This window comes from Oryzias melastigma, linkage group LG3 (assembly GCF_002922805.2).
Source record: "Oryzias melastigma strain HK-1 linkage group LG3, ASM292280v2, whole genome shotgun sequence".
Taxonomy (NCBI): Eukaryota; Metazoa; Chordata; class Actinopteri; order Beloniformes; family Adrianichthyidae; genus Oryzias; species Oryzias melastigma.
This window is the reverse complement of record NC_050514.1, coordinates 24194165-24206278: the sequence shown is the minus strand read 5'-3', so window position 1 is coordinate 24206278 and position 12114 is coordinate 24194165. Positions and strand designations below refer to the sequence as shown.

The following is a 12114-nucleotide window of genomic DNA, read 5'->3' as shown; positions in this document are numbered from 1 at the left end:
AGAACAATAGTTTGATTGCATGCTGCAATCAAACTAATAATAAAAAAGAAGAACAATAGTTTGATTGCATACTGCAATCAAACTAATAAATGTCTTCATGAGCAGTTTATTTAAACTTGTAAGTCATTTGTAAAAGCCTGCAAATGCTAATCAGTGTATTTATGTAGCTTAATACCACATTACTAATGATTACTATGTGACAAGTAGTTAATGAAGCAATCTTATTATAAAGCGTTACCCATGTTTTTTTATTTTTTTGTAACGATTCCTCCTCTGAAATGTGCACAGAGAAAATGGCTCGTGCGATTGTCCTGGAGACTCAGCAGCTGGAAACGGATCTGAACGAGGAGCGCTCTCGTTACCAGAACCTGCTCACAGAACACCTTCGCCTCGAGGAGAAGTACGACGACCTGAAAGAGGAGATGGCTCTGTCTTCGGTAACGACAACTTAAACATAACATTTGCTTTATTGAGGGTCTGAGTAGAGAACTGAAGGTCCGATTCTTAACAGACTGTTGCAGCAACAAAGTGTGGCACTTTATTTCTCTGTAGTCTTTTCTCCGTTGTAGAATTGAATGACTTCTGTCTTCTTCTTTCTGCAGAACGTGTCCAAGCCTGGTCACAGGAGAACCGACTCCACCCACAGCAGCAACGAGTCCGAGTACACGTACAACTCAGAATACACCGATTTAGAAGAAGGCTCCCGTGCCCGCGAAGTAAGGCACACCAAATGAGAGAAACCTTTCATATCATTTTTATATAAAACTGCCGTTAAGGTTTGGACAAAGTGTCATTTTTTTTCTTCCATTTCTTCGTCACACAGGATGTCACCCGAGGAATGGACACGTCTTTGACCCTCAAGCTTCAGAAACGCGTTACAGAGCTGGAGCAAGAAAAGCAGTCGCTGCGCAATGAGCTGGAAAACAAAGAAGATCAGTTCCAGCGGGCCAGAGCCAGGGTACCGGAACTTTCCTCTCATTTTTCTGATAGAAATATGAAACATAATTAAAAACATTTTAGAAAGCTTAAGGCATTTTACAGTATTTAAGAGTGGTGTCCTCATTAGTGTGTTTTTAATTCTGCTCCAGGATGATGCCGAGTTTAAAAAGGCCCGTGGAGCTGAACTGGAGTACGAGTCTCTGAAGGTAAAGGAATCCTCCGCCGACGGTCTGGGTGGTAGAGTTTTACTGTGATGCTGAACTTTGTCACCTTGCAGCGTCAGGAGCTGGAGTCTGAAAACAAGAAGCTGAAGCATGACTTGGCAGAGATGAGGAAAAGCCTGCTGGGTGATGCAGCCACAGGTGCCGGGGCGCCGGGTTCTCCGGCTTACAAGGTGCTCCTGGACCAGCTGAACGCCTCCTGTGAGGAACTGGAGGTCCGCAAAGAGGAGGTGCTGATCCTGAGATCCCAGCTGGTCAGCCAGAAAGAAGCCATGCACCACAAGGTAGAGTCCAAACTTCACATCCAGGTTCTTCTTCTTCCAAGCAAAAATCCAGGGTGATGAGCTTGAGGGGAGAAAATGATACAATATGCTTCCAACACAGCTTCCAAACACACAAACTGCAAAAAATACACAAATGGATTCAGCACAATTGTAAACCATAATGAGACAGAACATTTTTAGTCAATTTTAATAGTAAACAAAATATTACATGGTCAATATTCTAACATTATACATTATAGAAATACTAAAACTACTTTTTTTTAGCTTTTAAGACAAATTTAAAAAAGCATATTTTTTTTCCATTCTGCTTATTTTTTAACATTAGAAAATATTTGTACACACATTTAGGGCATCCTGTCAAGAATACCAGTAAGTCAATAACATTCTCATTTTGTTATACCAAGTCAGTTCAATTTTATGTATTTAGCCCAGTATCACCAAAGAATTGCCTCATTGGGCTTCATGCCGGTAATTTTACAGAAGCAGAAGGTCAGTCTTAAAATATAAACAATAACTAAAAACCAAACAGACTAAATAAAACTGGTTAACCCCGTCCTTAGACCCTCCTTCCTGGTAAGAAAAAACTCCTGAAAAACCTGATTCAGGAAAAAAGAGGAAACCTTAGAGATGCCTACATGAAGGAGGGATTCTCTCCCCGGACGGACAGGCGATTTACCAGGACTATTAGAGCACAATTAGCTTATCCAATTGTACAACTACACATTTGAATAGAGTTCAGCCAGATGGGACTGACAGGTGGGGGCGAGCTCCACAGCCAAGATGAGCCAGAGGTGCAGTCCAAGGCCAAGAACAGGAGCACAGATGATCCACCAGGAATCACTCCCACTCTGGGATGCGAGATGACGTCAGAGGCCAATGAGAATCCTTTACTCAAATCATAGCAAATGCAGACCTAGAGACCTTCTTCAAACATACATGAGGTTTCCAAGACAAGTTTTCATCTAACCAAACTCTAAGTTTGGAAAAACAGAAGAAGAATTAAACTCTTATACAGCTACATCCACATACATGACTATCACTATTATCTTTTACAAAATAATCATTTGACTTTACTGATTTGTATCCTAGTTTTCCAATATAATTCCAAATGGTTACTGCATCACAGACTTTGGCTTGATTGGAGTTTGCCCTCTGTGTAAAAGAAACACTCAATTCTCCACTGACCAAGTGAAAGAAATTACTGGTGATTTTTCTAGTGATTCAAACTGTAGATGAATGGTAATCTGCTTCATTTCATCCACATTCTAGCATTTAGACAGTTTCACCTGCAGCTTTTTTGTTATCAAGCCATCAGAAACTAGTAAAAACTTTCAAAAATATTGCTTGGTCTTAATTCTTGTCTGTTTTTTCCCTCTTTTTTTTGATGGTACTAACTATTTCTTGTCTATTAAAATGCCAACAATGCTAAGCATCATGTAATCGGCTCCTAAACAATCACCATTAAAGTCCCACTCCAATCATATTTTGATCTATCTTAAAAGCATAACTAGTGGTCTTTTAATTATGTTTTTGCCGTTTTTAGCCAAAATCAAAAACTGTGTCACTTCTGAGTTGTGGGCTGGACTGTTGCAGTGTAAGCCTTCCTCATTTCCCATCATCCCTTCGTTTACATGCTCTCCCGCTAGCTTACAGCCCCTCACAACCCCAATCTAACATTATCAGTGCAACAAAAATGGAGAGCAATATTGTAACTATCCAGCTGTACAGTTTTGAACCAGATGCCAGACGAGAGAAACAAACACTTGCATGGATCTATTTCTCTGCAAAACCAAAAACGTGATTTTCATTGGAGTGGGTCTTTAAAGAATGTCATTGTTTAGTGTGTGCTGCTAAAGACCTCACCCCCCAGCAGTGTCTCTAACTCCTGTGTCCCCCGTCTCTCTTCCATTCACGCTTCCTCACAGGATGAGAAGGTACAGTCAAAAAACTACAAACTTGCCTTTTTTTTCTTCCCCGTTTTAGTTCATTTTTGAGTCAGTTAATGCAATAAAGCACAGAAACCCGCATTTAGCTCACTTTTAATGCGTCAATAAATGATGTCCCTCAAGACAGAAACTTCCTGTTAACACCCTCCACAATAAAAGGAATATTTAGGAATATTTGTTCAAAATTTCAAATGAATTTCAGTTCATGTTGATTTATAATTTCTTCAAAAGGAAATTCATGCATTAAATATTCTGTTTAGACTGAATAAACGAAACAAAGATAACATTTCCTGAAAAAAATAATATTGGGAGAAATAGAGATTTTTTATTTTAAGATTATAGGTGCAGATCAAATGGAATTTGTAATTTTTAGGAATTCAGAAACATATTATAATGGTATTTTGTTCTTATGTGAAATATAGAGATACATTTGATTTTTTTTACTCTAGAAATGAAAAATATTTTGTTCTTATAGCAGGATTTTAGTTTTTCTTACCTCTCATCCTTATTATGAACGTCTTTCTTCAGCTGATGTCTTTAAGTGTCCTGCTGACTCATCAAACAGCTGCGGCTTTGCTCGTCTTCTAGTAAAAAAGGTTTTTATTAACATGCTAAAGCTTGTTAGCAAGTAGAAATGTCTTTATTCTTTATCAGAGTTCCTTTCAAGCAATCAGCTGCTGTAATGAAGCTGCATGTTGTTTCAGTTTTTTTGTCTCTTAGTGAACTTCTACCTTTCCTTCACCGCCTCTAGGAGACCATGACGGAGCCGTCTGTGTTTACCGAAGACGTCTCCAAACTGAAAGACGCGGGTGAAATAAAGCAAGCTTACATCAGCCTCAAAGACACCAACAAGTATGTTCCATCAGCCAGATGTTCTCCCCCTCTGCAGGTTTTGTTTTCTGACTCCAGCCCTCGATTGTTTGTCGTTCCCGTGTAAATGTCAGAAACCAGTATGTGTGTCGTGTCAGGTCTCCTGGATTCACGTGTCAGCCTCTGGATGTGGGTGACCTCCTGAGTAGGCTTAGGTAACCGACGAGTCGTGGCCCATGCATCCTGGAACAGAGCGAGCATGGCCACACTGATGCTGAATGAATGAGGCTCAGTCAGCTGGTGTGAGACTCCTGAAGATGTTGACCTCAAACAGCATGAGCCAGCTCTCATAACCACTCAGTTTTTCTTGGAAAACAAGGATCGGCTCTTGGACAGAATTTACCGAAGTCCAAAATGCTCCTTTAGAAAGAGCTTTTGGAAGCTGCATGGGTCAAACTAAACCTGCATGAATGAGCCCCTTTCACACATGGAGGCTGTCAGTAAGATGAGGAAAGCTGCAGGTTTTGACTGGAGTGATACCCCCCCCCTGCTTTGTCAGACTGTGACGGTCACTCCACATTAACCTGACCTGCATTTCCTCATTTGCAGTCCAAACATGTTTCACTTGTAAACTATGATAAAGTTTCATGTATGAAAAAGGCTTTAGCTCAAACCTTTAAGGTGGCTCTGACAGATCAAAAAAATGCTCATGAATGCTGTGAACAGCTGACAAACTGGAAGAGCTGCTTTGTGAAAAGCATGGACATGAACCTGTAAGGTCTGCAGCTTGTGCTCCGACTGCAGTTGATCTGCTGTTGTGGAGCCTTTTTAATTTTATGCATCGGTAACAAATATTAATAAGCATTTAGTTTGGGAAAAACTATAATATACTTTTAATCCATTTTTTATCCCAGTCTAGTCATGTTATTTCATTGGCATCAAATGATGTGTTTACATGAGTTTATCATCAGCCCCAACATTAAAACATTTACACTGAATTTTAAAAAGTGCTCTACACCACCTTTTTTATTGTATATCTCTTGTTTTTCTCACTTAAGTGATAAATGGAACTTCTCTTTAAGTAGTTCATTTGTTTTGTTTGTTTTTTAATATAAAACTTTAAATATAAATCTTGCAATTTTGCAAGATCAAAATTTAAAAGAAAAGATTTACTTTTCCAGAAAATGTACATATTTTTTATGCAATCACAATTTTGACTTGTGCCGTCAAATTGTAAAAATTATAAATTTTCTGCATAATAACTAGATAGCTGTTAAAACTTTTTAAAATAATTTTCTCTTCAATGTTTTTTTTAAGTCTTGAATCATTTTTTATTTAAAAAGTCAAATCAAGTCATTTTTTAACACTTTAATAGGACTTTTTATTTATTAATTTAATTTGTGATCACAAAACTCTACTTTCTTCATATATTTATAGTTGTAAATAATCCAGAGTTTCCATTTTCTGACATAAACACACACTGACCAAACCAGCATGAGTATATGAGTACCCACGAGGTTTTTACCTGTGTGGTCACATTTTAAAAACCTTTGACCCTTTTTTCTGCCTCTTAATCTAAATTTATTCAATCAGTTTAACCTTTTTTGGTCCTTCTTTTGGATTTTTTTAATGTGGCTGCTGCAGTAAAATCCTTAATGTTTTTTTTTTACCTAAAATCTTAGCATTCATGTCAATTTAGAGCAAAATAATTAACATATTTGTGTGAGAGGACCTCGGTTTTAATGTTGTGGCTCTTTCCAGTAAACAAACTCTGTTGCATAAGTTTCCCTGAAGGTGGAAACTTTGCATTTCTGCATGTATTCATTTGCATTGCACGCACTATTGCACTGCTGACATGCATGGGCCAAATTATTTTGTAATCTTCTTTATCAAAGAAGGAATGGAAGGCTAATAATTAAATACTAATGCGCTCCATGAAGAAGTCATTGTTCATTCCTGCACACCTGACTCCCCATCACTCCTCATTTCTCCTCGTTTTCATTGTGGTTCGTGTTTCTTTGTGTTGTTTGTCGGCCAGATCTGCTGCTCCAGACTTGCATAAGCTGAATGAGGACGGGGAGCTGTGGCTGGTTAATCAGGGCTTAAAGGAGACCATCAGGTTTCAGACACTCAGGGCTTTCAGAGCATGTTGGAGTGTTCACGGGAGAGGATGGGGTTCTGCTGCTTTTCTTCTCCACTTTTTACCTTTCTGACTTTTCTCTCAGGCTGCTGTTTGTGTTTGGTTTGACACAACACTTGTGGGAATTCAGTGACACCCCTTCTCTGTCGCTCTTTTATACTTTGATTCCATTAATATAACTAATATTTTTGACCTTATTTATATATTTTTTTTCATATTTTGTTTGGTCTTTTTTCTTTCCCCATGTGTTACTAACCCCTAGAATAACCAGTGCAGGGATTTTTTCATAGCTACATATTCGATGAGAGACTTCTTTGAAGCTTTTTTTTTAATTATATTTCTGTGTCTAATGTTCTTGTAAGGATAGATCAGGCTGAGGAGACGCTTATCAACTAATATTTTTATGTCCTTTTAATTTTAAAATGAGAAAAAATGTAGATCCACATTCAAGAATTTACAGCAGAACAGGGTGGATCTGGTGCTGCTATGGAAATGTATTTACATGATGTTTGCTTTGCACTCACATTTCTGTGCAACTGTAGTTGGAGAGCAAAAACATGAAGTTATTTCATTTGCGTTGATCAGGAAAGGAAAAGAATCCAAAGCTCCTGTATTTTCCAGAGTAGAAGAACCCCTGGCTTACTTATAAAAATAAATGCAACTTATACTCTGGAAAATATGGCACATTGTAGTTTTGCACTTTTTAGGGTAAAGTTCTGTCACTTGACTGGGCAACTTATATGGGCTCCATATATGACAGAGTGTTACTGCCAACTTTTACTCATTCCTTTTTTTTTCAGTAAATTTCTACTCTAAAAATAATTTTACTTGATCATAAAAGTCACTTTTTTCACGTGTTTAATGTTTAAAACTCAAGAAAAGTTAGATTTTTCCTACATATATTGGAAATGTTTACATTTATTCTAACAGAAAACAGAATTTCAGATTTGCAGCATGAATTTACTGCATCTTGTATTGGACAATTATCAAGTACATTAGTAAAAAAAAAAAGTTTTGGAGTGTCTTTTCTGCTACTATAGAGTAGAAATGATGATGCATGTTGATTAACCTGCTCTGACCTCTCACAACTGATTTAATGATTTGACTCGGTTCAAGCAGAGAAATCAAGCTGAGAAGTTCCATAAAAATGACTGCAGAAAGAGTCTTTCAAAACGGCTGGTTGTTTCTGAAGAGCATGTCTGCTTTCTGCACCGTCACACTTTCTTCAAAATGCAGCTTCTCCTCACTAAGAGACACCATCGGTGTTTCTGCTTCAGACTTGAACTCTCTTTGTCCCCTCTTCAGGTTGCTGGAGCACCAGCTGCAGAGTCAGCGGAGAACGTACGACAACGAGGTGGAGTCGCTGCGCGGCGAACTGCAGAACGTCAAGGAGGAAAACAACCGGCAGCAGCAGCTGCTGGCTCAGAACCTCCAGCTGCCTCCAGAGGCCCGAATCGAAGCCAGTTTGCAGCATGAGATCACCCGGCTCACCAACGAGAACCTGGTACGCTGCAAAACACATGGTCACTCACAGATAAATGCAGGGGGAGGAGCATAAGGACTAACCTCTCAGAGCTGAACAGCCAGATAAAACCATAGACTGGGGAGTCTAAATCCAGGCCTCCTGCTGGTTTTCCAGAAACTGTCTTATCTGCTGTTGATTACCTGCATCAGGTGTGTTTAGCCAATAAGGAGCTTCAGTGGCAGGTTGGTTGGTTAAACTGTAGGACACTGGCTCTAAAGGCCTGCATTTGGACCCCCTTGTCTTAGATGTTTGGATTTCATCCATAGAGATGTTTGATGTTTGCTCCTCATTCATTATTCATCACAAACGAGCTGTTTCCCGCTCACTCACCATGTGTGGATGGTGTCACCTGACAGGAGCTCATGGCAGACGACCCCACAGCATCCCAAGAGGCTCGAGTCATCATTTTACGGCGGATGGTTGTATGTAGAGTTGGAGTGTGTGCGCTTGAGTGTGAGGAATGTGTGTCCTGCGTGAAGCATCACAGATTTTTGTTCTAACTCCTCACCCAAGCAGCAGCTTCGTCCTTGTTCTAACAGCTCACGGGTCTCACAGGATTTCTTGTGCTGGGATCAACACCGTTGCATTAACACAGACTAAAACTCCCCTCCCTCTGCTTTTCAAATCTGAAAGCATTGAAGACCGCTTCTCCTTCTGACACTTTTTAGGATGTCCTACTTTCAATATCTGCACTAGTCTTGCTTTGCTCTTTTTCACCACTAGAGGGCAACAATGTAAAGTATCCAAGTTTAAAAAGCTTCACATTGACTTTGTTTTTCTTTAGGACCTTATGGAGCAGCTGGAGAAGCAGGACAGAACCATCCGCAAGCTCAAGAAGCAGCTGAAGGTTTACTCCAAGAGGATTGGAGAAATGGGAGGTAAGAGTGTTTCCTGAAGCCCAAAGAATGAATTTTGTCAACGACATAAGGGACTGACTGAAGTTTGTCTCCCAGCGGTACAGATGGAGGGGCAGACATCTCCAGGCCAGATGGTAGACGAGCCCATCCACCCTGTCAACATCCCCCGCAGGGAGAAAGACTTCCAAGGAATGCTTGAGTACAAGAAAGAGGATGAGATGAAGCTGGTCAAGAATCTGATCCTGGGTTAGCGGAGGTTCCCCTCTACATATATTGTAGGAATTTGTTCAAGTCTACAAGAAATATTCCTCCTTTTTTGTCTCCAGAGCTGAAGCCTCGCGGTGTAGCCGTGAACCTGATCCCAGGTCTGCCGGCTTACATTCTGTTCATGTGTCTGCGACACGCAGACTATCTGAACGATGACCAGAAGGTCCGCACGCTGCTCACGTCAACAATCAACAGCATTAAGAAGATCTTGAAGGTAAACCTGCGATATCTGATGGAAGTCCTGACAGACCAAAAACACAAAGTGCTTCAGTTGTCTGAGCGCTCATATAAAATGTTTGCGCACATGTTTTAGACTTTCAAAGTATCTTAGTCCTTTTGAAACCTAAAATACACCCAAGATGTCTGCAAAGCTTTGGAACAGTGAGAACACCTGAAAGCTAATGCAGACAGAATTCACGCAAAGGCTTCATATGAGCGAGGTTTTTGAGATCTGTTTTCCAGATTTCCCTTCACTTCTCACCTGGATCAGGTGTGTTTAGTCAATGAGATTGAAGAGACACCTTCCTGTTTAATATTGTTTTCCTCTTCCCTCCATAGAAACGAGGAGATGACTTTGAGACCGTGTCTTTCTGGCTGTCCAACACCTGCCGCTTCCTGCACTGTCTGAAACAATACAGCGGAGATGAGGTGACTCACCAGCAGACATCTACTCTATTTCAAACTCGTCCATCAAAGATTGGATTATTGTCCCACTATATACACGTTCATAAAACAATCCAGAATAATAATCTTCACTGGGAAACTGAAAAGTTCGTACAGATTTTGAAAACAGAAAAAGGAAAAAGGCACATTTTAGGCAACAAAAATCTATTTACTTAGGGGTGTAAAATTATTGTGTTAATTGCGATTAATTATAATGACAGACAAATTAGCACGTTATATTTCTTTAAATTGCATTAATCTCATTTTCAATCTAACTGTTGATGTGTTCTCAAATATAAAAAGTGAAGTTTTACTGGTCTACTTGCATGAACATTTTATTTGAATTTGGCTGAAAACGCCACTTACATCACTCCCAGTGCACGTCTTGGTGTCTGTGCACCGCTGTGTACGCGGCATCCACTGTGTAGCTGCTGTGACATCGTTAATGTGCGACACTAAATTAGCAAAAGTATTGGCTCACTTCACCTGCCTTTACTCACATAGGAACTGAATAGTCATCCCATTCATAACCCCTAGAGTTCAGTATGATGTGGGTTCACCTTTTGCAGCTATTACAGCTTCAATTCTTCTGGGAACCACAAGGTTAAGAAGTGTGTTTATAGATATTTTTGATGCATATCTTGAATGCAGCTGCTTGGTCATGGAAACTCATTTCATGAAGCTCTCTGCGTACTGTACTTGGGCTAATCTGAAGGTCACATGAAGGTTGGAGCTCTGTAGCAAATAACCGTGCAGAAAGTGGGCGACCTCTTTGAACTTCAGCATCCGCTAACACCTCTCCGTCAGTTTACGAGGTCGACCACTTGGTGGCAGAGTTGCTGTTGTTTCAAACTCTTCCATTCAGTTCTGATAGAGCTGACAGTTGACTGTGGAATATTCAGGACATTTCTCCAGTGGATTTGTTGGACAGGTGGAATCCTATGACAGTTCCACAATGGAATTCACTGAGCTCCTGAGAGCAAAACATTCTTCACAGATGTTTGTAAAAACAGTCTGCATGCCTGAGTGCTTGATTTTATACACCTGTGACCAGAACAAGTGATTAGAACAACTGATTCTGATCATTCGGATGGGTGAACCAATACTTTTGGTTATATAGTTTAATTCTTGACAGGACTAACATAAACACGCCCACAACACCACAGCTATTATGTTATATATTTATTATGTAAGGAATAAAGCCAGACGAGGTGTTCGTTATCATAAATTAATGAGGTACGAAGAGGGCGTATCACCGGACGGTAAACTGAAAAAATCTTTGCTATAAACAGGCATTTCTGTCAAATATTTATTTCATGAAAAATGCTCTTATCATGTAACCACAGCCCTTTCTGTTGTTTTTCTGACTCAGGCCTTTGCGAAGCACAACTCATCCAGGCAGAACGAACACTGTCTGACCAACTTTGACCTGGCAGAGTACAGACAGGTCATCAGTGACCTGGCCATCCAGATCTACCAGCAGCTGGTCAAGTGCATGGAAAACATCCTGCAGCCCATGATAGGTGTGCTCATGTCTGTGTGTGGATTCTGATGAAACCCTTGACCTCTGTTTCTGCAGACATCAGCTTGATTGAATCGGTGTGTGTTTTCTGCAGTGTCTGGCATGTTGGAGCACGAAACCATCCAGGGGGTGTCGGGCGTGAAGCCCACAGGTCTCCGAAAGCGCACGTCCAGCATCGCTGACGAGGGCACGTACACGCTGGAGTCCATCCTGAGGCAGCTGAGCGCCTTCCACTCCACCATGTGCCAGCACGGCACCGACCCCGAGCTCATCAAGCAGGTGGTGAAGCAGGAGTTCTACATCATCGGAGCCGTCACCCTCAACAACCTGCTACTGCGCAAAGACATGTGCTCCTGGAGCAAAGGCATGCAGATCAGGTAGGAGATGCCGCTGGAGCTGAAAAACGTTAGTTTATCGTTAAAGTATTAAAAAATAAAACACACGTGTGAAGGTACAATGTGAGCCAGCTGGAGGAGTGGCTCAGAGACAAAGGTCTGATGAACTGTGGAGCCAAAGAGACGCTGGAGCCTCTGATCCAGGCCGCTCAGCTGCTGCAGGTGAAGAAGAAGACGGACGAGGATGCTGACGCCATCTGCTCCATGTGCCACGCCCTCACCACCTCTCAGGTCATCTCTCCCTTCATGCCATACGGATATAAAAGAATAACAGACGTTCTGCTCTAGTCTGCAGTTGATAAGAGAGGTTTGTTTTGACCTTCTGTGCTTCGACTTCTACAGATCGTGAAGATCCTGAACCTCTACACTCCAGTAAATGAGTTTGAGGAGAGAGTATCTGTTGCTTTCATTCGAACCATACAGGTAATTCAGCTCTCTGACATCCACTCTGCCTGTCAGCTACTGTTTAGTTTTGTAACTTTCACAATAAAATGTCTGTTTTCCGGTAAATTTATTGTACTGACTGGGGTTATATTTTTAAAAAA

At 40.7% G+C, this 12114-nt stretch overlaps 1 protein-coding gene across 7 annotated transcripts in view; it reads left to right on the top strand.

The window, feature by feature from the left end:
• The window catches only part of myo5aa (myosin VAa), a 54360-nt gene that overhangs the window by 37927 nt on the left and 4319 nt on the right, over nucleotides 1-12114 (top strand). For 2 of the 7 annotated variants that reach the window (XM_024295157.2, XM_024295163.2), the window contains 18 exons: nucleotides 289-437; nucleotides 603-716; nucleotides 824-958; nucleotides 1089-1145; nucleotides 1217-1444; nucleotides 3370-3378; nucleotides 4142-4242; nucleotides 6239-6319; nucleotides 7646-7844; nucleotides 8222-8287; nucleotides 8650-8743; nucleotides 8819-8968; nucleotides 9049-9203; nucleotides 9548-9637; nucleotides 11025-11175; nucleotides 11269-11551; nucleotides 11626-11800; nucleotides 11912-11992. In XM_024295157.2, coding sequence (XP_024150925.1) covers nucleotides 289-437; nucleotides 603-716; nucleotides 824-958; nucleotides 1089-1145; nucleotides 1217-1444; nucleotides 3370-3378; nucleotides 4142-4242; nucleotides 6239-6319; nucleotides 7646-7844; nucleotides 8222-8287; nucleotides 8650-8743; nucleotides 8819-8968; nucleotides 9049-9203; nucleotides 9548-9637; nucleotides 11025-11175; nucleotides 11269-11551; nucleotides 11626-11800; nucleotides 11912-11992 — 2318 coding nt within the window. The remainder of the gene's footprint in view (nucleotides 1-288; nucleotides 438-602; nucleotides 717-823; nucleotides 959-1088; nucleotides 1146-1216; nucleotides 1445-3369; nucleotides 3379-4141; nucleotides 4243-6238; nucleotides 6320-7645; nucleotides 7845-8221; nucleotides 8288-8649; nucleotides 8744-8818; nucleotides 8969-9048; nucleotides 9204-9547; nucleotides 9638-11024; nucleotides 11176-11268; nucleotides 11552-11625; nucleotides 11801-11911; nucleotides 11993-12114) is intronic. The other 5 variants (XM_024295158.2, XM_024295160.2, XM_024295159.2 and 2 more) reach the window with 5 other exon arrangements.